Source organism: Miscanthus floridulus, chromosome 9, assembly GCF_019320115.1.
Source record: "Miscanthus floridulus cultivar M001 chromosome 9, ASM1932011v1, whole genome shotgun sequence".
NCBI lineage: Eukaryota > Viridiplantae > Streptophyta > Magnoliopsida > Poales > Poaceae > Miscanthus > Miscanthus floridulus.
The window spans coordinates 121178537-121203809 of record NC_089588.1 but is presented as its reverse complement, the minus strand read 5'-3'; the positions used below and the strand labels follow the sequence as shown (position 1 = coordinate 121203809).

Sequence of the window (25273 nt, the reverse complement as noted above, 5' to 3'; positions counted from 1 at the left end):
GTGTGCTGTTTGCCGAGTGTTACACTCGGCAAATCATTTGCCGAGTGTTTTTTTGGGCTTTACCGAGTGCCTATGGTACACGGCAAAGCCTCTGTTTTCGGTAGTGGTTTTAGCAATTATATTGAATGCATTATTTATTTAATCTGCAGGATCATAGAAGCATGTAAGGAAATATGTTGAATGAAGAAGCGAAGATTGAGAATGGAAGTGAAATCATTTTTAAATATACTAGAACCCAATGTGTTAGTGTCACGGGTTTGTTGCCGCGGCAAGCATTGTTGTTCGTCGGGTGTCACTAAGTGTGGGTCTCCGATGGCTTAGATGGACTCAAGAACACAAGAGAAGACATAACGATGTATCCTGGTTCAAGCTATCGGAGCCCTACGTCCAGCAGTGGTTGTTCTTGTCGGTGTGAATATCTAATCCTAGAGCAGAGTAGTTAACAACTAATATAAGCATTGTATTATTTCATTAAGATACTGGAGAATCTGCATGCTTTATGATGTCACAACCATCGGGAAAAAAAATCTTTACTTCTATCTCCAGCTAAGACCCTTTTTTTCTAAATTCATCACAGAAATTTGTGTGCTGTTATATTTTTAGCACTTATATTGAATGCGTTATTTATTTAATCTGCAGGATCATATAAGCATGTCAAGAAAATACGTTGAATGAAGAAGCGTAGATTGGGAATGCGAAGATTGAGAATGGAAGTGAAATCATTATTAAATATACTAGAACCCAATGTGTTGTATATGGAATGATTGGTTTAACTGCTGACTCTGTTAGCTCTAATATTAAATGAATACATTTCATGTGGTTTTTCAATTTTCTCTGTATTATGGTGATGGTGTCCAAAATAAACAGGTTATGGGTGTATTAAAAATAGTTTCGTAAACCATATTACAATAAGAAAAATTATAAAAACCTAAGAGTGTATTGACTTTGCTTGACACGAAGTTCAACTTTGCTTGACATGGAATTTAAAATGTCTCTACAAGCCGTAGATACGCAATTAACTGTCTCTAGAAAGCATCTCATGTCTTGTAGACACGCTTGGCAACATCTCTAGAAAGCGTCTATTGTCTTGTAGATACGCTTGATAAAACGTATCTATAGTTTCTGACACGGTCCGTGTGGAGACACTTCGGACACGCTTTAGGAAAGTGTGTATATACTATACTAGAGATGAAATAAAGCGTATCTAATGTAACACCCTATGTTTTGCATCCTAATAAAAATCACTAAAAATTTAAACTTTTTAAAATTTACAACAAATTAAAACCCTTGACTATTTATTTTCCACAAAACCATTTTAGCAAAATGATTTCCAAAGCTTTGCATCAAAATTCACCATATGCATTTGTGAAGTGTTTGTTTGAAAAATTGAATGCTTGTGTGCGGATTGCCTAGAATTTATTTTGGCACCAAATATTTCTCCTCGGCATTTCCCTCCCAAATAATTCCCTTGACATTTTGAAAACCATCCTTGACCTTCCAAAACCTTTCACCTCTTTCAAATTTCCATTGAATTCAAATCTAGGAAAAAGTAAAGACTTTACTTAAATGGAAAAATGGTCGCGGGCACAATCCCTCTTTCCCTCCAACCGAACACAGGCCGCGCACCTTTCCCCCTCCGCTTGGGCCGGCACGCCGCCCAGCACCCGCGCGAGGCCGCTCCCGCTTACCGTGTCGTCTACCTCCATTGCCTCGAGCTCACTGCCGCTCCGTCCCAGCACAGAGCGGGTAAGGATTAACGGCGCCGCGGACCCCACGAAGCTTCGCGACTCCACGCGCCCCCTCTCTTCCTCTCCTCTCTCCCCGCCATGCGGCCGCACACGGTGACTCGACCATTGCCACCGCCGAGCTTGGAGGTTGCCGGTCGGAATCGGATAAGGATGAGTCGCCGTGTCCAGCTCGTTGCCAGAACTCAGACACGTGCAAATAGGAGGAATCCAAGGCGGCAGAGAGAAATATCCGTCCGCCGGTGAAAATATCGGCCGACGGCAGAACTGACTTCACCGGCTATAAATAGGCCCGCTAGAGCCCTCCGCCCAACCATCACCACCTTGAGCTCCGCTTAGAGTAGGAACACATCATCTCCCTCCTAGTTCTTCTTCTCCCTTCTCCTTCCGAGCCGAAGCTCTATTTTTCCCAAATTAGAGCACCGCGTCCGCCATGGGAGCGAGCTCCGAGCTCTTCCTCTCCGGCGCGACTTAGGTCGATAGGGTAATCCCACAAGCTCTTGAGTCCCCCCTATACCTCTTCCGTCGGTTATTGACCCGCCAAACGCTCTGCGTCGCTCTGCCGCTGGAAGCGGATCACCGCCGAGCCGCCGTGGTCGTTTCTAGTCGCCGACGAAGCATGGCCGAGCGAGGTGAACCCCGCTACGCGAGCACTGAAGCACCGTGGCCACACGCCATCCCCCTCTCTGGTCGATAACGCGCCACGGAAGCGCCTACTCGACAGCCGCGCCGCCGTAATCGCCCCGACGAACCGCCACCCGCGCCGTGAACACCCATTGTCGCCGGAGACGCCTCCAACCGCCGTGGGTTGATCTAGGGAGCACCGGGCACCGTGTAGTGTCAAGGACCGGCCAAGCACGCTGCCGACGTAAGCCACTCCAGCAAGCCCAGTTCCCTTCCCCTGTTCGCTGTCGCGCCGACGTCGCCACCACTTACGCTGTTGCGTCGCCGTTCCCCCTCACGCTCTCTGCTAGGTGGGCCTAGCGGCAAACGCCACAGCCATCCGTCGGAATGGGGAGGCAAAAAAGGGCGCACACGTGAGTGGCATGTGACACTGGCCCCCTGGTCCTACATGGCAGCCACCGTAATCCCCTCTCCTCTCTTCCCTTCCCTCTATGGACTTGGTCCACATGAACCAGAGAGAGAGCTCACGGGTCCACAGAACAGTACGCACACCCGGTTCATAGAGCGGCAATGGCAGCTGAGCCCGCCAGCCCTGGCCCGCGCATCAGCCTCGGGACCGAGAGGAAAACGTTATGGCCACCCGAGCAGTGCACACAGAGGAGTGGCACATCCATTTTCCATGCGTCAAAAAATTCCCAGAAAATTCCTAAATAAACTAGGTACACCTAAGAACCTACCCAAACTTTCCCATATCATTTTCGTTAACCTAATTTCCAGAAATAATTCTCAAAATATATTCTAAATACCTTTTCTATTAAATCTTAGAAAATCAATATCTCTTTCATCTTAAATCCAAATCCCTTGATTCTTCCACAAAAAATCTTCTAAAATCAAACCCTATCCATTCATATCCCTTGCTCTATTATTTGGTGCCCATTTAAATTCTAGTTTGTTTGTTTTTCCTTTTTTTTAACACTAACCCATAATAGCACCCATCACCGTATATTCGCTTATGTGTGTACACATTACATACTCGCATATACCCACACACTATCACATACAATAGTATACATACATGGATATACCCCATGACACCTATACCCTTGGTATATGCCTATGTATGGCTAACCTCTACATCTCACTTTTCCATCTTAATTAATCCTAAGCATATACGTATACATATGCATGTGCGTATATGCCACTAAACCCTAGCCATAACCTACACTATCATAAACCTACACCTCCGAGTAACCTACACCATCCTGTATGTGTATATAAATGTATATACATGTACCTAACTACCCAAGCTCCTCTCACGTATATTAATACATGACCCATCTAAATAACCCCGCTAAACCCCCGTGGACCTTTAGGAGTCAGACAAGTTGTTTATGATGACTTGGTCAGGCTTTCTCCTTCAGGTTCACATAATAGTAAAACCTAATAATGTGGTCTGGTTTTCCATCAGGAGACAACACCCTTCCAACCTAACCTATGAAAGCCACATCTTGTTGGATCGGATTCCTTCATACAATCCTTACTTCAAATTGATATAATAATGATAACTTAGATATAGAAACCCACTAACCAAATAAGGCAAACCCATCTAGGACCGACCCCCTTGAATGATTGTGACTGCTTGTATGTGTTACTTGAAATATCCTTTGTTTGCCAACGCTAGACAACGTAGATAGAGGACAATGGGATCCCAAAGCACAGTCATAGGCATAAGAAGGATCGAACCTTGGTATATGGATGTACTCGCCAGCGACGCGGAGGCAAGTCCTAACACCCACCTACCCTATCCCCTCCACATAATCTGACATCTCTAAAACCACTTCCCTTCCTATCTCTCCACAATCACCGCAATTCACCATCTCCACCATACAACCTACTCCCTCCCACTTTCCATTAATCACCTAATAAGTACAATTTATATTATCATTATTAATGTTGCTAAGTGGATCACTGTTGTGAGCATATACGATATATGATGAATACTTGAGGAATAATATGAACTTTATGACATGGACTAAGAACATGAATCGTGATGATAATTGAACTGGTAAACTAAAACCCATTTCCGACGGGAGCGAGTGGGGGTATTTCCACGTGGTGTGGATTACCTTTGGCAAGTTCGCCTAGTGAGGGTTCCTATTGGGAGATACTCGCTTCGATCAAATAAGGACTTATTCATTTGCCATCTCTCCTAGCCATATATCTCATACAACCATGGGTCTATATGGGTAAACTTGGTCCCACACCCCGTTAGATAGAAGTATAATTTCTACTAGAAGACTGGTGTTGGTAGTGGAATATCAGGAGAAGACCCTATTGCTGAGTGATCTTTTGTGGTCCGGTTGGCGTGGTTGCTAAGCAATCTTCCATGTTAAGCCCCTTGATTGGCCATGTTCGAGCCCCCTTTTATTGACCGGATGATGTGGTATCATCTGAATTATTGATATGAATGATGTGGTATCATCCGAAGTTTTCTAACCTTTGAGAAGCCGTGGTAGAATTATATGGACATCTAAGATCGTGTACTTTCAGGTACTGGGTCTCGTTAGGCCTATTTCTGCCACCGCGCATGGTTAGAAATTGTGCCTATCGTGTGGGTAAATTTGTACAACCTCTGCAGAGTGTATTCAATCTATTCGAATAGCCACGTCCTTGGAATGGGCAATCGCTCGGATAAGGTCACAAATGATTAGATGCTTTTATATAAAGAAAATGTGATAGTGTAGTAAGTTGGAATCTATTAATCTAGTAGGAAACCTATAAACCCCGAGAACTGGCGAGAAGGATTAATACTCTCCCAGGGACCAACCACATTTTTAATATGACTTTGTTCCTAACATAACTATCCATCATTACCAACATATATCCCTTCACCACCATAAACCACCTCATATAGCCTCCGCCATCTGCCTAACCTCCACCCCAAGTTAGGGCTTGCTAACTACTTTATGTACTCAATCCTCCCCATTCTATGTTTTTAGGAAATAAGCTACAAGAGTATATATGAGGATGGAATTATCCAAGCTACGCAAGGAATAGGACAATAGAAGTGCACGCGAAGACGAAGCCATACGACACACCAAAGGAACTACGCTAGGATCAGGATATGGAAATAAGTCTAGGGTTTACGTCTGCACTCCAAGTTGCCTGTAGGAATGGAGCCACGATGACTTAGGACCGAGGTGTTAGAACTCTGAAATACATATCAAGGCCTATGGCCCAGCTATGTAAATATGAACATTATAATGTGTTTTCCCCCCTAGCAATAAAAGTATAGTTTTTTATATCAATCTTGTTTGAAATGTGCGTATCAGCTATTGATACATAATGCACAAAAGGACCCTAAAATAGGGGCACGGCATCTACCCTAGAAATAAAATGTAACTAGAGGGGGGTTTCTTGTAGGGTGCATGTGAAAAATATACCTGGTGCAATGATCAGCAAACCCCAACCATGAAAAAAATTGATCATCTGTTGGCAATGCCAGAATGGCTCACTCGGTTCCTAAGAATAGACCTCCAAGCCCTTTCGTCTCTTGGCTCGGATCTCTTGACGCAGAATGGAGATTCGGATCACACACTAGCAAGAGCTAGCACACCTGCAGTTGCAAACAACCGTGATCGCAACAAGAATGTAGCGGATCGACGAAACCGACCGAGGGGTTGGTTAGGCCAATGTTGAGGCCGTTCTTCGCTCGGTAAACTCCCAAACGCCTCCTGGGAAGACCCATCGGGAAGAAGCACGTAGAGGTTGCTCTAGGGGCAGCAAGGCTACCTAGAACACCGCCAAATCTCACTGGAAGACATGACGAACAATAAGGTAGAGAGAAAGTAGGCAAAAGAGGGTATATGTTGTGTTTTTATGTTTGGAAGTTGGGATACTCAATCGGCCATGATCATCCTATCATATATAGAGGGGGTGGTCTTATTTCAGTAGGAAGCAATCCCAAAACATGTCCTCCAAGTTTCCCACATCGAAAAAGGGTCCAAAAGTGATTTGGAAACCAAACCGGCTCAGACTCAGGAGGAAACCTGGCTAAGACAGTTTTGGACCCGACTAAGCCGATTTCCGCGGGCTCCTAGCACTGTGGCTATGCCGAAACAGGGGCAGCCAGCTAAGCCGACTCTTGGTAGGGGAGCCGGCCTAGCCAACTCTATCGGGCCAAGCGTCGTCTTCCTTCTTCTTCGCTTGTTTTTTCGATGTTTGTCGCACCAAATATTTTCCAACACCATCTCAATGTTATAGACTTGATAGCACAGCCCGATCTACACATTGGCACACTTTTGGGTGTCAACATATGCCCTCTGTGTTTTAGGTGAATAAAGTATGAACCATAAAACTTAAATAAAGCACTAAATAGAAATGATGCCCAACTCATCAGCTATCTAGTATCTAGGGTGATGTATGCACCGACCACATTTGTTCTAAGGGCGATACATGTATCGGCCATTGTTTGGAGAGCACTCTAGGATTTTTGCCAAACACTTGGAAAATATTTCTTCAAATACCTCCCGTTAATTGCTCTTAGGAGACTATCACCTTGCAACGTCTCGAACAAATATGAATTTCCAAATATTACCATGATCACTCTATAAGGACCTTCCCAACTCAGAGACCATTTGTCAAACTTATTGCTTTTCGTCCCAATTGGCAGTATTGTTTTCCACACTAAATCGCTGACTTGGAACTACTTGCTTTGAACTTTCTTGTTGTATGCCCGGGCAACTCGAGCCTTGTCTTTCTCCATATCCATGAGAGCCTTAACTCTTTTGTCGGTCACCTCGTCGATGTTATCCATCATCAAATCATGATACATAACAACAGATAGATCATTTTGTTTGGCAAGCCTATATGCATCCAAATTCACATCTATGGGCAATACAACTTCTTGCCCATATACCAGCTCAAAAGGAGTAACCTTAGTAGCGCAATGTCTAGATATACGATATGCCCGTAGAGCTTTAGACAACACCTCATGCCACTTCCTTAGATTGTCCTCAATTTTCTTTTTGAGGGATGTTGAATTTATGTATGATATGCTCAGTAATAAACTCAATTACCTCCTAGTGTGTCATATTCTTCAAAGCAATTGTCTTAGTTCACTTGCCGAAGTAATCCGTAGCAGCCAAGACAAAACAATGTCCCTTTGACGATGAGGGATGAATTTGGCCAATGAAGTTTAGCCCCCAACACGAAGAGGCCACGTCTTGATAATAGGATGAAGCATTGCAGCAGGCACCAACTGACTATTACCAAACCATTGAAACTCTTCACAACCTTTGTAGTAACGAAAACAATTGATCATCATGGTAGGCCAATAGAAACCAGCTCTACGCAATAACTACTTCATCTTTGGGGCCGATTGATGCATACCACAAATGCCTTCATGGACCTCTCCCATAGCCACCTTTACTTGACCAGATCCGAAACACTTAAAGAACAAGTCTTCAGCAGTTCTTTGGTATAGCTCACCATTGTGCAAAATAAACTCGAATGCACTCTGCCAAATACTTTTATCAACTTTAGTGTTTGGATCACGTAAATACTTCAGTATGGGAGTTCTCCAGTCATCCAAACCTACCACAACATTGCTGGAACTCAAAATGGGTTGACTCAGTGCTTTCCTGGACAAGTTGGCTTGGCCAGCCGAAAGAGTCGGCTTAGCCGACCCAGGCAAGCTGGCCTGCACACAAAACAACCGATTTTTCTTGCATCGACTTTTCTTTGATAAAAAAATTACGCTCACCAACGTCGAAGCCATATGCTTGTTGAGCCAACATGTTAGCCTTAAAACTCTCATGCTTCGGAATATCCCGAATTCGAAATTCGGCAAAAGAAGCAATAATGTCAAGGCACATATCAAGATAAGTATTGAATGATCCATCTAAGTTTTGAAACTCACCAGCTACTTGCTGTACAGCCAGTAAGGAGTCACCAAAGGCCTCAACATGCTTTACCTCATTGGAATACAATATTTCCAAACCGAATAAATGAGCTTCCTGTTCGGCTTGATCGTTAGTGCAATAGTAATTCAATTGGCTTGACATCTCAAATCCAGCACCACTAGGAGAAACAATGACTATGCCAAGACCTTGGCCTTCTTTACAAGCCAATCCATCAAAATAAAGCTTCCATGGGCAAGGAGTTATGTAATTGATCTTATCCCCTAAATTAATACCATGCTCAACAATAAAATCAGCGAGGATTTGATCTTTCAATGTTTTCAATGGCTCAAAAGTCAAATCGTACTCAATCAATGTGTGTGCCCATTTGCCGATTTGTCCACTAACGATTGGCCGATATAATATGTGCTTAATCACATCGGCCTGCCAAGCAATGACACATTTACTAGATAGCAAATATTGTCTATTCTTAGCACAAGCATAGTATAGCGACAAGCATAATTTTTCCATATGGGCATACCTTGTCTCGGGATCAAGAAAATTTCGACCAATATAAGCGATCACATATTATTTGCCATCGTCTTCTTGAGTCAAAACAGCACAGATGATCTTCTCTTTGGCAGCAATATATAATTTAAAAGGAGCTCCTGTCCTAGGTTGATGTATACTTCAGAGCTCACCCTCTTCATGATGTTTGGATCACTTTCTTTGACACACACCTTATTGGTCCCACTTGTTCTTTCACAACAGCCTTGGTGGCTTCTTCAACAAAAGATTTTACGCCATTGACATATTGTCTTACATCCACCGTCATCAGTGCGTCTTCAAATTTTGTATATAAAAGGATGGCATCGATCTATTGGAGCAAATTAAACCCATGAATATTTTTTCTGATTTTTTGGACAATAGTTAGTTAACTATTCAAATTTGTAATTGTCACGTAAAATGTACGTTTTTGACATAGCTAGCTAGAATCGTTTTACGTGTTACGGTAGCGTTCTCAATTGGAGCAAATCTTTATTACGGAGTTTAAGTTTTGGCTAATTATGAATAACTCCATACTTGACCCACCGCTACAATGTTGTAATGTTCGATCACCATCCGTCATGACACGCCTGCCTATATTAATTAGAGCTAGCTAACGCGCCAGGCCATGTACTGCAGGGCGGGTGAGCCGTGAGCGCGGCCGGCGAGGATCGGAGTTCGTGGGAAGGACGACGCAGCCTCGCTCGAAGTCGGCACGACGCTAGGTACGGTAGCCATGGCGGCCACGTCGCCGTTTCCGCGGTGGCCGCTATGGCGCTGGGGCTCGGGAGGTCTGTGGTGGTTGCTCGGGAGCGGCGTCTTCGCGTGGGCTACTGCTGCCGGTGGCCGGAGCCAGCGAGGCGCGCCGTCGTCAAACGGAACAGCCTGCAGCGGCGTCGCCTAATCGGCGTGCGAGCTGGTGGCTCCACCTGCGGACACTGGCGACCCCAGGGCGTTCCTGACGTGGGAGGACGTGCACGTCACGGTGGCCGGCGGCTGCCCGCGCGGGGCGCCGGACGTGAAGATCCTGGACGGGATCAGTGGGCACGCGCGCCCCGGGGAGGTGCTGGCCATCATGGGCCCGTCCCGGGGCGGCAAGACGACGCTGCTCGACACCCTCGCAGGTGCGTGCGTCCGTTTCGTCACCTCATCTGTCTCATCTCTTGGTACTTAAGATTTTCTTTCGTATAGAATTCGTATCAATCCACATGTGTTGTAGTGGATTGGAATAAAACTCGTGTCAATCCACTTGAGGTGAATCTGATAAAATCTAAACAAGAACTTAGTCCTCCTAACTACCTCGTACGTCTATATCCTACTTACTGTCATAGATGGCCAAAGGGCACGCCAGACAATTTGGCCAAGCCCAGGCACCGTACGGCCGATGACTGTTGTGCCCGTTCCGGCCTGGCCCGATGAGAGGCCCGTGCCTGGGCAGCTCCCTCTGCACGGCCCGATTAATGAATTGGTACTAGTTGACAACTAGACTATATATATGTTCACAGCTTGCACAGCACAAGAACAAATTATGCAAAAACTAGAATGTGAGATTTCAACAATGCTACTCCATCCAATGTATTGAGGAAACGTAAAATAGACATATTAGGCAATGAGCATATTAGCTAAAAATCCAAACAACACTACCATTGTAATTTTGTAACTCAGATAGATTCAGTTAATGACCTATACAAATATAGAAGAGGCAATGACTCGCATTTAGCAGTACTAGTACAGCAGCCATTCAGGCAAGAGGCAATATTAGCAGACTAGCAGTACAGAGGAGGCAACCTAATACAGGATTCCCTTATATGCATATTAGTGGATGAATATGTTTTTACCTAATCTATCTACAAAGCATCTTTCCCACGGAAGCAGTTTTATCCTTTTTACCTGCATGAAAAGGATTCCCTTATATGCATATGGTGAAAGGAAACATTAAAGTAGCATATGCCCCAAATGTACAACTCATGTCACAACAAACATAACCATAAGGCAAAAAGAATCCCAAGATATATGTTCAGATTTAATCCCCATGAGTATATCAGAAAGCTGCTCATTGTAAATAACAGCTTGGCACTAGTTGTCTTCTAGTAGGATCAGTGCCAAGAACACTGAGTTGGTAAAATCACAGTATTATATATAACTTGCAGATACAAGCAAGAAGATCCAGGGATGGGAGGGTATAGGGTGATGCTCACCACCCTTGATGCACCACGTGCTATTAGTGAAGAACCCTGAAGCTGCCATGCTGCCTCAGCACATCTAGGATCTGCCAACCAACCTGCTACTGCACATCTGGACCCTGCAACCATAAACAGGAAAGATACATCACTTGCATATGCCATAAACAAATCAACACGCCACAGGCCTCATATTTATAAAGCAAAAAAAAATCAAGAGGAGCTTTCTGTACAAATAAGATAGTTCTCACACAACATTAGCACTGATACAAAACTTAAGTGGGAGCACTTACAACTATCCTTCACAAAGTTTAGTTTCACAAATCATAAGTCAAGATTAAAAGTGACTAATCTGAAATTATACATACTTGATGTTGGATTCAAGAAAAAAATTACAAACAAACGAGCATCGTTGCAGTAAGAAACCAAAAAAAACAACAATATTAAGATATAGCAGGTAGCAATGACAACTATCCTCAAACATGTCAGGTGGTATGATTACTTGTACCTTGTGGTATGTCAGGCTATCTCATACAGGGCTATATCAAGCAAGTACATTTCATTTTATTAGATTTATCTCCAAAAGGCTCTTAGTGCAGTTCTTTCAGTTTGCAATGATGCACTGAACCTGGGAAAAAAATGTTAGCATTGAGCAGGGACATTGTATGCACATCAGATTTGTATAGAGAGAAATCAATCAGGTTTGTATGCACATATTATAACTAAATGTTCATCCCTCCATTAATAAGTGAACCACAAGCAGGCCTACTAAAAAACTAACATTTACATGCAGTGTCATGTGAAACACTAAACCGGTCCTACTAAAATACTAAACTACTAAGTTCTATATTGTAAAAAGAATGGAACTGATATTTTTTAGATGCAAATCAATGAACAATTTGACATCAGAACCCTAATTGTAATGCATAGTTAATATGAGAAATCATTATTAACTGCTTCCCTGCATTGTACAACTAAAAAATTCAGAGATGTAACTAACCAGATGCAATGGACATAGAGTATAGCAAAAAAATTCAGAGAGATAACTAACCAGCACAATGTTTAGGATTTGAGGACTACATGATGGAAGCTTGCACTACCATTATGGTGGATGCACAAGAAATTATCTCTGACATACTTCCCCTCTCCCAACTGGTGTAAATTAAAGAATACAATTTGATTTAGACCAAAAAAAATTCCCATACATAAAAGAACAACTTTCGTCAGAGACTGTCAATGTTGTGGATCCATCATCTTGCTTAACCAGCAGCAACCAATTTTGTGGTGGTCACGCCAAAAGCCTAGGCAACAAACCCTACACAATCATGGATATTCAGATCTGGAGCACTTCTTTGGGGATGAGTTGAGAGGCGGAAGAAAAACGGGAAAATCCAAACCTAGTGGATGGGAACGGCAGGGCTGGGGTCTGGGCCGGAGGCGATTGCGGCGGATCTGGTGGTTGTGGGCGGGGGCGACGGGTCTGGTGGTCGACGACAGGTGCTGATGGTTGGGGAGGCGGCGGTGATGGTAGGGGCGGCGGGGCTGTGGCGGCGGGGGACGATGGGCGGCGCTGCTGGCTGTGGCCTTGGGGGCAAAGAGGTTCGACTTTGAGTGGCCAGCAGCTAGGAGAGGAAAGGATTTGGGGAAGAGGAGAAAAGGTCACGGGCATGGTTGAATTTTTTCTGAGATCCCACGCTCTCCTTCCATCCGTGTCTCTGTTGGCTGGGCCACAGTGAACCGTTGCAGTGCGGGCGACCAAATCCTTTCGTGAGAAATGCGCGCAGCAGGCCCGTGACGGTGCCCCACTGATAGGAGAGACAATCCCGGACAGGTATTGGGTCACATGCGGGGGATGCCTCAGCTCCCCTGACGGAGGCTGCGGGCTAAGGGGATTGCTCCCAACCTTAGGGAGAAAATCAGTCTGCGGTAGTGTGGCCCATGCCGTGGCCGGCTGGGCTGCCCATTTGGCCATCTATATTGGACTGCTACATCATCTCTCTACTGTTTTGTTGCCTATAGAGTTCGTGTCTAGCCTATATATGATAGTATGCAGAATGTTTGGACCATGTCGGAGTCTTTTTTTTTAACACTTCTCCTATATGATATCTGATTTTTGTATGTTGCTAAGACAACATGCAATTTTGTCATTATTTAGCATATAAAAAATTTGTTCATTATCTCTTGTGAGTTGTCCTTTTAATTGTAGTAGTTTGCGTGTGAGTGGCTCCCTGAAAATTCTAAAAAAAAATAGGCATCAGAAATATAGCAACTTCTTTTTTTAATAAATAAAATAATATATGCTCATCCCGTCCCATAAAAGATGCAATTCTATAATAGTATTATCAAGCGAACAATCATAAATTTGACTAAATTTGTATAACAATAAATCGATGTTTATCATACCAAATAATAAGTATTGCCCGATTAGTCCTGGTGGGTAACACCAACCGGGACTAAAGGTGCCTCCTGACATGCCACGATGGCCGGCACCTTTAGTCCCAGTTGGTAATACGAACCAGGACTAAAGGTTTTTTTTCTTTTTTCTTTTCTTTTCATTTTTTTGTTTTCTTTTCAAAATAGGCTTTCGAAGTCATATTGTACGCTGCTAATTATACATTTATACGCGCGTATAGTATGTTTTGGTTCAAGCACAATGAACATATTAAATCACACAATTCAATGTGTGTGTGTGTGTATTTTACATTATATTATTTCATGTGCATATATTACAAAAAGATTGCATTACAGTTGTTGTGATATAATAAGTTTCCTCTCATTCTCTAGCTTGGCTTCCATGGCAGTGTTGGGTCGAAGTAGAACTCGCCCTTGGAATCGATGACCTGCTCATTAAAAAATCCGGCTATAGACTCTTGAATTGCTTTGATTTGGTCTTGCCGTATGACATTTTTCTCCAACCATCGAGTCTACAGGTTTGAATTAAAGGAAAATAAATTAATATATGTACACACACATATATATATATATATATATATATATATATATATATATATAAAGACATAGTAACACAATCAATAATAATAATTAAATAAATATATAGTGTATTTTTAACGTACTTTGAGTCTCTCTGTAGGAGTTCTTTGGGAGACCACCTTGATAAACTTGCAAACATAGTAATCACAGTAGTTGTTCCCCTGTTCCTGCCTCAGACACCACTTTACGAGAAAAAGATTTGTCATCCAATCTGGTGATCCAGTGAAAACTATATGTTTAATTAATAAAGATGATGCGATTTAGGGGACTTACTTTCAAAGGGATTACATTCAGTATCGCTTTGCATTTTCCCATGTGTTGCTTCTCAATAAAGGTTTTCCAAACACTGTCCAATAAAAAATTTGCCACGTCATCAGATATAGTTAATCATCATATTTGTGTGTATATATAGTTGCTAGAGATACCGAAATTTACCTCTGGATAGTATCTATCATATCTTGGTAGTCTTGTTGTGGTTTTCTCATCAAGTCATAGATTATCAAGTGACTTTTCACCAGATCGATGTCCATCAATATCCAGTGATTGCTGCATGTGTTTATAGGATATAACGCATAACACTCATTAATTAACTAGAATCAACATATGAGCCATTAAAGATGATCGACATTATTAACACTCACTTGAAGTTGTAGGGAAAGAGTATATCCTTCTTGTGGCGTTGGTTCACTAAGAAGTTCATAAGTTACTCTCTGACTCAGACTTCTAATTAGTCTTTGGAGTAACTGGGTCTTTGAATACTATATGGGGATCAACAAAACCAATTTCATTGCAGCCTTTCTTTCTGAGCTCTATCATTGTAAATCTGCATATATATAGTACTTGTTAGGATAATTTATATGCATATACACACATATGATGAGTTTAATAATAGATCGAAAGAATTATTACTTATAGGCAATAGCAGCTAATGATAACTTTGTCCAGAGAGGTCAGGTGTCATAGTTGATGAAATTCTGCAAAGTCAACATACATAACATCATCGCCATGGAACCAATATTCGTCTCTAATTCTGACACCAACACAGAAGTCTCCACCGGTAGACGCCTGCATGTACCACTTGTTTAGCAGGTACATTTGCGTCCCCAGATCAGATAAGGCTTGAGGGTTGTATAGACTCTGGCCTAGTATAAATTTTTTCTTCTAAATATCAACCTCCGCCGCACTCTCAATGTTTCCATCACCAAATATCTGGTAAAGGTCAAGACCAGTCTCATCAATAAATTCACCAAGGTGATCCAAATCGACATCCGGAGGTATGTTTGCCTGATGCATTAATCCTAAATTCGAACCATATTCATTACCAACAACTAGCGGGGGGACTGATTGGTGCAATTGTTGTCCGAGTTGGGCAACTCCTTTCCCTGCCCGTTTCTTTTTCTGTGCCGCCTCAATTGACTTGGTGAGAGTGCGGTCATAGTCCGTTAACGTTGATTTGGACGGCTTATGAGATTCCCGCTGTTGTTGCTGGTAAGAAGCCACCCTTTTTCTTAGAATATCTAGAGCTACGAAGAAGTACGGTTTCTCCGGGTTTCTCCTTGCTTCTTGATTCTTTTTAAGTTTGTCATAGAATCTAGACATATCTTTTTTATATGCATTAGTTTCTTCTTCCTTCTCTTTAGATATTATTTTGGGAATAGCCCTTAGTTTCACGGTGGCTTTCTTTGCCGACGGGGACTAGTTCTTCATTTGCGGGGCTGGCCTCTTGCTAGGCTTCTTGGTAGGCAGGGGCGGGGGAGGCATTGGAGACCTCCTTGGAGGTGGTGGCAGCGGCGTTGGAGACCTCCTTGGAGGTGGCGGCTGCGGCGTTGGAGACCTCCTTGGAGATGGTGTGGATGTAGCCTCGCCTTCCAACACAATGTCATCGTACAGAGCACTATGATGATCTGGCGATTGAACAATTGGATTTAGGTTGGGGTAGGATCTGCTACAAAAAAAGGAATGGCATATTATTATGAGCAGATTGTTAATTATTTAAGCCAATACAAATTAATGATGTAGTGTTTTCATCCGCACGTACCTATGGTGAGGTAGTTCAGGAGGAGGTGGAGCCGACATCTCGGGAATGATGATGTAGCGCTTGCGCCATAGAATGAATGTCTTCTCTGCTTCTCCTAAAGTCTTCTCGCCATCACCTCCAGGAATGTCAAGAGGCAAATCACTAAAACCTTTTTCAGCTTTATCTACCGAGATGGTAGCATATCCTTCTTGGATTATATTCCCATGAATCCTTGGTGTCTTGGTTCGGTCAATAGGATTAACAACACCGATAGCCACCTTGATTGTGGAATTCCCCTTCGGAATGTGTAGCTCACACGATATACAAGGTTCAGTGATGTCATCCACAGGGAAGCGCAGTCCTGTGTCCCCCTTGATTTGGTATCTCCGTGGAAGCGCAGCTGCTTTTCAACTGAACAGATTGGCTAATGTTGATTCCTGGCTCTAATGCCTGCTTGCTTGCACTCATTGCTATTTGCACTTGCCTTCTGATTTCCTCCTGTATTCTCGCTTCAAGGTTTTTTTCCCGCTCCTGTGCTTCACGCACCGCTTCCTCCAACCTCTGGAGCCGTTGTGCCTCTTCTTCCTTCTTTCTCTGGTGGCTTCTGTAGGAAGGTCTGTCCTGAGGGAATCCATGCTCCCACGAGACACTTTCTTTTCGTCTAGTTCGGCCACCATGTTCAATAGTCCCGATGGCGTATGTCAGCTCATCCTTCTCTCTGTTAGGCCTGAACGCACCACTAGCAGTAGCTCTCTGAGCATAAAACAATCTTTATGCTACTTCTTGCAGTCTTGCGCCATAAACACACTTCCCTGTCTCCTGGTCCAGTGTTCCCCCATGAGTGAAAAACCAATTCTTTGCACGCTCTCCCCACTCGAGTGATTCTGGTGTGATACCCTTGGCAAGAAGGACTGCTTCCATTTTGTTCCACTTCTTAATGGCAGTTGGGTAGCCACCTGATCCCAAGTTATGGTGGTATGTCTTCTGTTGGGCATTACGTTGGTTCTTTATCACCCGACTCACACCATCTTCCGAAGTCTTGTACTGTACAAACTCATTCCAATAGGGCCTCTGCTTTGAGATCAGGCCTGGGACAGTAAAATCTGGTGCTATGTTCTTCTTGACATACGTCGTGTATAGGTGTTTCTTCCAAGTCTAAAACTGGGTGGCCATCTTCTTCATTGCACAATCCCTAACTCGCTCCTTCAATTCATCACCATCTATTATATCATCATAATCATCTGTTTGGAGCGTGAAATGTACCAAGACATCTTTCTAAATTAACGTCTTGTCATGATCGGAGACAAAACTGATATGAGGAGCATTGGTCTTCTTCTTCCATTCGCAGGTACTGATTGGGAGCCGGTCCCGTACAAGGTAACCACAGTGGTGCATGAATTTCAATTTATTTGGCCCCCCGGTTCGCCTGTATCCACATTGAACTCCGAGATGATGAAGCGGCCATCCAATGGCTTTTTGGGACCTCGAACATTTTTACTCTTCGTTGTAGTTGTTGATGTCGATCCAGAGGGCTACAAAACATAAACATTATTTTTAATGTCATGAGCACACATAAGACATATGATAATATATATAGCTAATAATAAAAAATATATACTTGGCCAATATGTTGTTGCTCATTTTGTTCAAGAGCTAAGTACTGACTCCTGTCATCTGCATCCTCTTGCACTTTTTTTAGCACCATCATCACCGGCAACTTGAGTGCTAGTGTTGATCAAATTCATCATCAACTCCTCCTCATCCTTGTTTCTCGGGTCGGCCATCTAGCTTCAAAAAACAAAACCAATATATAGTACGTCAAATCTTTGCTTACATGCATAAAATCTTCCGCCGTATAAACCCTAAACCCTAAACGAGTAGGTTTTGACAGGTGAAGGTTGGTTTGTATGATAAGAAGAATCAGGAAGCGAGTAGGTTTTGGCGGTGGTCCTGCCTGAAACAAAAGGGGGGCGTCGCTACGCATTAGGTTTTATTAAATGAAAAATAGCGAGCCTTGCCTGAAAGAAAGGGGGCATCGTTGCGCGTCAAGTTTCTGAGAACAATAAACGATGAGCCTCGCCTAAAAGAAAAGGGGGGCGTTGCTGCAAACCAAAGTGACAACAAAATCGCACTGCATCCTGACTCGTCGAGTAAACAGCTCCAAATAATGTTTACAATGATTGGAACCCTCGAAGAGGTTCACAACAACACGCCAAATTTACAACAAATACAACAACACACGTTACATCGATAAAAAATAGACATCAAGTCGGCCCTTGGCGTTGGAACTCCCAAACATCGGGAGCATCCTCTTCAAAACACACCTCGCATGCCATATCATCCACAACCACCTGCAAACCAACCTTCACCCACCAAAAATGATCGAACGAGGGCGGCGTAACCCTAAACCCTAGGGCAAACGAGGGCGGCGGTGCTCCGCCGTATAAACCCTAAACCCTAGGGCGAACGAGGGCGGCGGTGCTCCATCGTATACATAGAAACACATGGCGCTTATACATAGAAACGCATGGCGCTTATAGATGGCGCGTATACACTAGAATTTTTTTCTGTTCCTTTGGCACTTTCTTTCTTATAATAGTTAGCACAACAGAGAATAATGCCCATCTGAACACCGTGTGCGACATGCCATGAAAATTAGTTAAGTATACATTTCGGTTTGCGATTGATACACACATTTGTTGACGTACGTACGTATGCAAGTGACAACCAAAGTTTCAGTAGCTACTGTATCAAAGCATGCACGTAGGAAAAGAAAACGTGAACAACATGGACGTATGGTTACCATGATCATGAACTTGCCTAAAACATGTGTTTCATGCATGGATGGAATAGGATTGGAGCAAGCACAACGTACCTTAGGGCGGCCGGCGGTGTGGCGGGCCGAGTGGCGTGGGCACAGGGGGAGAGGAATTGGCGAAGAACGCAAGGAAGAAGATGGCACAAGTATATATATGCCATGCCCCTTTACTCCCGGTGCTATCCTCCCACCGGGAGTAAAGGTCCTTTACTCCCGCTGCGTGTTACCAACCAGTTGGTAACACGCACCAGGAGTAAAGGTTTACCTTTACTCCCGGTTGGTAATAAGCACCGGGAGTAAAGGTTTTTTTGGCGGGCCACGAAACTGCAGGCCACCTTTACTCCCGGGTGGGCTTCCAACCCGGGAGTAAAGGTGGGCTGCAGTTTCGTTTCCCGCGTGTTTTAAGCAATAGTCTTGTTAAATACAATAGAAATGCAATAGTTTTTTTTAAATACATAGTAAATTAAATAAAAGGCATAAAATTATTTTGTTAAAAATATGGATTTTCTTTTTCTTTATTGCACATAGGAAAAATCAATAACCTAACTTTTTTTATTTTTTGTTACAATTATAAAACATAATGTAACTAATATTTATTATTTCGTTAATGCAAAAATGTAGTGTTTAATTAAAATTATTAAAACTATTGGTTTTGGATAGGAAATTTGTTTTTACATCATTTTAACGTTAATATTTTAATTTTTCATCACTCAATATCCTAATTTACCTTTTTGAGAGAGAAATCCCACCAAATCAAACATTGATTTAATTTGAAACATGACATAATAAACATCTGAATTCACAATTATTACATAATATCTCAAACACACACTACATTAAATCACTATATCATCAAGTGGGCACAGCAGTGAACTTCTTCTTTACATATGTCCCTTGGTTATGATCGCGTCGTAACCATGGAGTGTCCTCATCATTTACCAAGATGCTAGGGTCTTTGTTCACTTTGAAGGGCGGAATTCGGTCATCCTTTTCATAATCTTCTGACATGTCCGACTTGTCCTCAATTCCCACGATGACTCTTTTCCCTGAAAGAACTATGTGGCGCTTTGGCTCTTTGGTTGAGTCATTATCGTTTTTCCCTCTTTTTGGTTTGGTAGACATATCATTGACATAGAACACCTGATTCACATCCTTGGCAAGGACGAATGGTTCGTCTTTGTACCCAATATTACTAAGGTCTACTATTGTCATTCCATACTCGTTGTCTACTGTTACCCCGCCTCCGGTCACCTTGACCCATTGACACTTGAACAATGGGATCTTCAAAGTAGGTGCATATTTTAGTTCCCATATTTCATCTATGCGTCCATAATATGTCTGCTTATTCCTATTCGGGTTTGTGGCATCTATGCTGACACCACTGTTTTGGTTGGTACTCCTTTTATCTTGGGCTACTGTGTAGAATATGTTCCCATTTATCTCGTACCCTTTGTATGTGACAATATGCCATGATGGTTACATAGCCAATAAATACAGTTGCTCATGGATGCTCTCATCACCTTGACATTTTTTCGCAACCAACCGTCAAAAGTTTCCATGTGCTTACGCGTAATCCAAGCTTCAGTCTTCCCTGGAAACTCGGATCGTAAGAGATCCTTGTGTGTCTCAATATACGGATCTACCAAAGAGGAGTTCTGTAGAACTGTGTAGTGCGCTTTATTGAAATAATCATCATCCATACCAATATATGTTTTTCTCCCTAGTGTCCCCTTTCCGCTTAGTCTCCTCTCATGTCTCGATTCAGGAACACCAATCGAGTCAAGGTTGAGAATAAAGTCAACACAGAACTCAATGACCTCTTATGTTCCATAGCCCTTGGCGGTGCTTCCTTCTGGGCAAGCACGGTTGTGAACATATTTCTTCAGGACTCCCATGAATCTCTCTAAGGGGAACTTGTTGTGTAGGAACATAGGACCGAGAATGAAAATCTCCTTGACTAGGTGAACTAGGAGGTGTGTCATGATATCAAAGAAGGAAGGAGGGAACACCAACTCAAAGCTGACAAGACATTGAACCACATCATTCTGTAGTTTAGCTAGATCAGTTGGATCAATTGCCTTCTGAGAAATTGCATTGAGGAATGCACATAGCTTCACGGTGGCTAGACATACATTTGGAGGTAGAATTTCTCTTAATGCAACTGGAAGTAATTGCGTCATGAGAATGTGACAGTCATGGGACTTTAAGTTACATAATTTCTTCTCTGGCACATTTATAATACCCTTTATATTCGAGGAGAATCTAGATGGTACCTTGATGTTGTTTAAGCATTCAAACATGATTTCGTTCTCCTCTTTGCTTAGAGTGTAGCTGGCAGGACGTAAGTAATGGCGTCCATCATCTGTCTTCTCTGGATGCAGGTTGTCTCTTTCTCTCAAACAACGCAGGTCTTGTCGTGCTTCAAATGTGTCCTTAGGCTTTCCATACACACCCATGAAGCCTAGCAGGTTCACACAAAGATTCTTCGTCAAGTGCATAATGTCGATCGAGCTATGGACCTCTAGGACTTGCCAATAGGGTAGGTCCCAAAATATGGACTTCTTCTTTCACATGGGTGCGTGACCATTAGCGTCATTCGGAACAGGTTGGCTGCCATGTCCTTTTCCAAAGATGACTTTCACATCATTGACCATATCGAGTACATCCTCACCGGTTCGGTTGCGAGGCTTGGTCAGGTGGTCTGCCTTTCCTTTAAAATGCTTGCCTTTCTTTCTTACCGGGTGATTTGCAGGAAGAAATCGACGATGGCCAAGGTACATGACCTTTTGACATTTTTTTCAAGAATACACCTCTAATATCACCGAAGCAGTGTGTGCATGCATTATATCCCTTGTTTGACTGTCCTGAAAGATTACTTAGAGCAGGCCAATCATTGATTGTTATGAACAACAATGCTCGCAGATCAAAGTGTTCCTGTTTGTACTCATCCCACACACGTACACCTTCTTTATTCCACAAAATGAGAAGTTCATCAATAAGTGGTCTCAGGTACACATCGATGTCATTGCCAGGTTGCTTCGGGCCTTGGATGAGCACAGGCATCATAATGAACTTCCGCTTCATGCATAACCAAGGAGGAATGTTGTAGATACTTAGAGTAACAGGCCAAGTGCTATGACTATTGTTCTGCTCTCCAAAAGGATTGATACCATCTGTACTTAAAGCAAACCTTAAGTTTCTTGCGTCATTTGCAAACTACAGGAATTCTCTGTCGATTGCTCTCCACTGGGACCCATCAGCAGGGTGTCTCAACATATTGTCTACCTTACGATTTTCTTTGTGCCATCACAATAATTTTGCATGTTCTTTGTTTCTGAACAGACGTTTCAAGCGTGATATTATAGGAGCATACCACATAACCTTGGCAGGGATTTTCTTCCGCGGACGTTCGCCCTCAACATCACCAGGGTCATCTCGCCTGATCTTATACCGCGATGCATGGCATACCGGGCATGCATCCAATTTCTTGTACTCTTTGCCACGGTATAGGATGCAGTCATTAGGACATGCATGTATCTTCTCGATTTCTAGCCCCATAGGATAGACAACTTGTTTTGCTTCGTAGGTAGTGGCGGGCAATTCATTGTCCTTCGGAAACATCTTCTTTTGGATTTTTAGTAACTCTCCAAATCCCTTGTCAGATACACCATTCTTTGCCTTCCATTGTAGCAATTCTAGTGTGGTTACCAACTTTTTCTGTCCTGCATCACAAGTTGGGTACAACAATTTCTTGTGATCTTCTAGCATCCGCTCGAACTTGATCTTCTCCTTTTCACTTTCACATTCTCTTTGTGTGTCACGAATGACCTGACAAAGATCATCAGCCGGATCATCTTCTGTGGCTACCTCTTCTTCAGCTTCTCCCATTGCAGTATCATTGAAGCACGCACCATCGGGAATAATATCATTGTCGTCCCATTGTTTTTCTTCACCTTCTTCCATTACAACTCCGATTTCTCCGTGCTTCGTCTAACAAATATAGTTTGGCATGAAACCTGACTTGAACAAGTGTAAATGAAGAGTCTTTGAGCAAGGATATTCCACCGTATTCTTACATATGGCACATGGGCAGCACATAAAACCATCGCGTTTGTTTACCTCGGCCGCACGTAACAAAGAATGCACGCCGTCAATGAACTCTTGGGAGTGGCAATCAGCATTGTACATCCAATGCCGGCTCATCTGCATTACATGACATAAATACCATATTAAAACCTAGATCACAATTAATTATTTATACAACGTGCGTGCCACCACAAAAGGTACAAATTTATGAAAGCATCGCTACAATGTAGACAATCCCAACTACCACTAAAAGAACTAAAGCTAAAATATATTTCAGGAGCACAAGGATTTCGTGACCAATCTCAACTAAAACAGACAGATCCCCCGATTGTGCAACATCTTTGGGCTTCTTCGGCTGGATCACTACCTCATTAGCCGCCGTATCTGCCTGTTGTGCAAGATATTTTTGCACGAGTTCAACATACTCTTCCTCCCAGTAGAAGCCTGAACATCGTCCACTGCCATCCCACTGAAATTAAAACAAAAAATTAGAACTTTAATCGCAACCATCATGAAAATAGGTATAAACTAACCATAATCATTAAATACGATAAAATAACTCACATTGCGATCCGGACACTTGTAGAAGATGCGATCCTTGTTGGGACCCTCCTTCTTCACTCGGTACTCCATCACAATCTTCGTCTCATCACGCACTTGCCGCATGGAATGAGAGGGAGGCCTGGCCTAAGTCGCTTTGGAAACCCATGAGAGGCCGAGGACCCGAAAGCAGTTGCCATCTACTCTCTATACTCATTTTTAATACACTATAAATTTCTCATTTTATAAACAAATAAAATTTAGAAACTATAAAATTATCTATATCTCTAAATAATGAAGCAGTTGCCATCTACTCTCTATACTCATTTTTTAATACACTATAAATTTTTTATTTTATAAACAAATAAAATTAAGAAACTATAAAATTATCTATATCTCTATACTCATTTTTAATACACTATAGCTCAAAAACATGTTTTAATAAATAACCATCTGTACTAGTTGACCTTGCTTACGTGATCATCTCGGCGAGCATTTCTCTACCGCACGGCACCGTACTTGGTCAAGGAAGAGCTCCGATTCTACGAGGAAGGGAGCACGGTCTTCCACGACTGTTGTCGCTCTCCCTCGTAGAATCAAAGCTCCTCCTTGATGTCCGTTACCGCTCGATAGAGAACATGCTCGCCGAGCTGAACACGGTCCGCAAGTTCAACTAGTACGGATTTTCTATAATTTTCTAACTATTTTCTAAGTTTTTTATTTCATAAAAAGTTAAAATAAAAAGTACGGTGATTGACATACTACTGCGACGATATCGGGACATGTGAATAAATAACCATCCGTACTAGTTGAACTTGCTTACGTGATCATCTCGGCGAGTATTTCTCCACCGGACGGCACCGTACTTGGTCAAGGAAGAGCTCCGATTCGACGAGGAAGGGAACACGGTCTTCCACGACCGTTGTCGCTCTCTCTCGTAGAATCAAAGCTCCTCCTTGATGTCCATTACCGCTCGACAAAGAACATGCTCGCCGAGCTGAACACGGTCCGCAAGTTCAACTAGTACGGATTTTCTATAATTTTCTAACTATTTTCTAAGTTTTTCATTTCATAAAAAGTTAAAATAAAAAGTACGGCGATTGACAGACTACTGCAACGATATCGGGACATGTGAATAAATAACCATCCGTACTAGTTGACCTTGCTTACGTGATCATCTCGGCGAGCATTTCTCCACTGGACGGCACCGTACTTGGTCAAGGAAGAGCTCCGATTCTACGAGGAAGGGAACACGGTCTTCCACGACCGTTGTCACTCTCCCTCGTAGAATCAAAGCTCCTCCTTGATGTTCGTTACCGCTCGACGGAGAACATGCTCGCCGAGCTGAACACGGTCCGCAAGTTCAACTAGTACGGATTTTCTATAATTTTCTAACTATTTTCTAAGTTTTTCATTTCATAAAAAGTTAAAATAAAAAGTATGGTGATTGACAGACTACTGCGACGATATTGGGACATGTGAATAAATAACCATCCGTACTAGTTGAACTTGCTTACGTGATCATCTCGGCGAGCATTTCTCCACCGGACGGCACTATACCTGGCCACAGAAGAGCTCCGATTCGACGAGAAAGGGAACACGGTCTTCTACGACCGTTGTCACTCTCCCTTATAGAATCAAAGCTCCTCCTTGATGTTCGTTACCGCTCGACGGAGAACATGTTCGCCGAGCTGAACACGGTCCGCAAGTTCAACTAGTACGGATTTTCTATAATTTTCTAACTATTTTCTAAGTTTTTCATTTCATAAAAAGTTAAAATAAAAAGTACGGTGATTGACAGACTACTGCGACGATATCAGGACATG

General features: G+C 42.8%; 1 protein-coding gene across 1 annotated transcript in view; it reads left to right on the top strand.

Annotated features, from left to right (window-relative positions):
• Nucleotides 1–9586: 9586 nt before the first annotated feature.
• The window catches only part of LOC136480763 (ABC transporter G family member 1-like), a 94884-nt gene continuing 79197 nt past the window's right edge, over nucleotides 9587–25273 (top strand). The window contains exons 1-2 of the mRNA XM_066478221.1: nucleotides 9587–9640; nucleotides 9732–9939. Coding sequence (XP_066334318.1) covers nucleotides 9587–9640; nucleotides 9732–9939 — 262 coding nt within the window. The remainder of the gene's footprint in view (nucleotides 9641–9731; nucleotides 9940–25273) is intronic.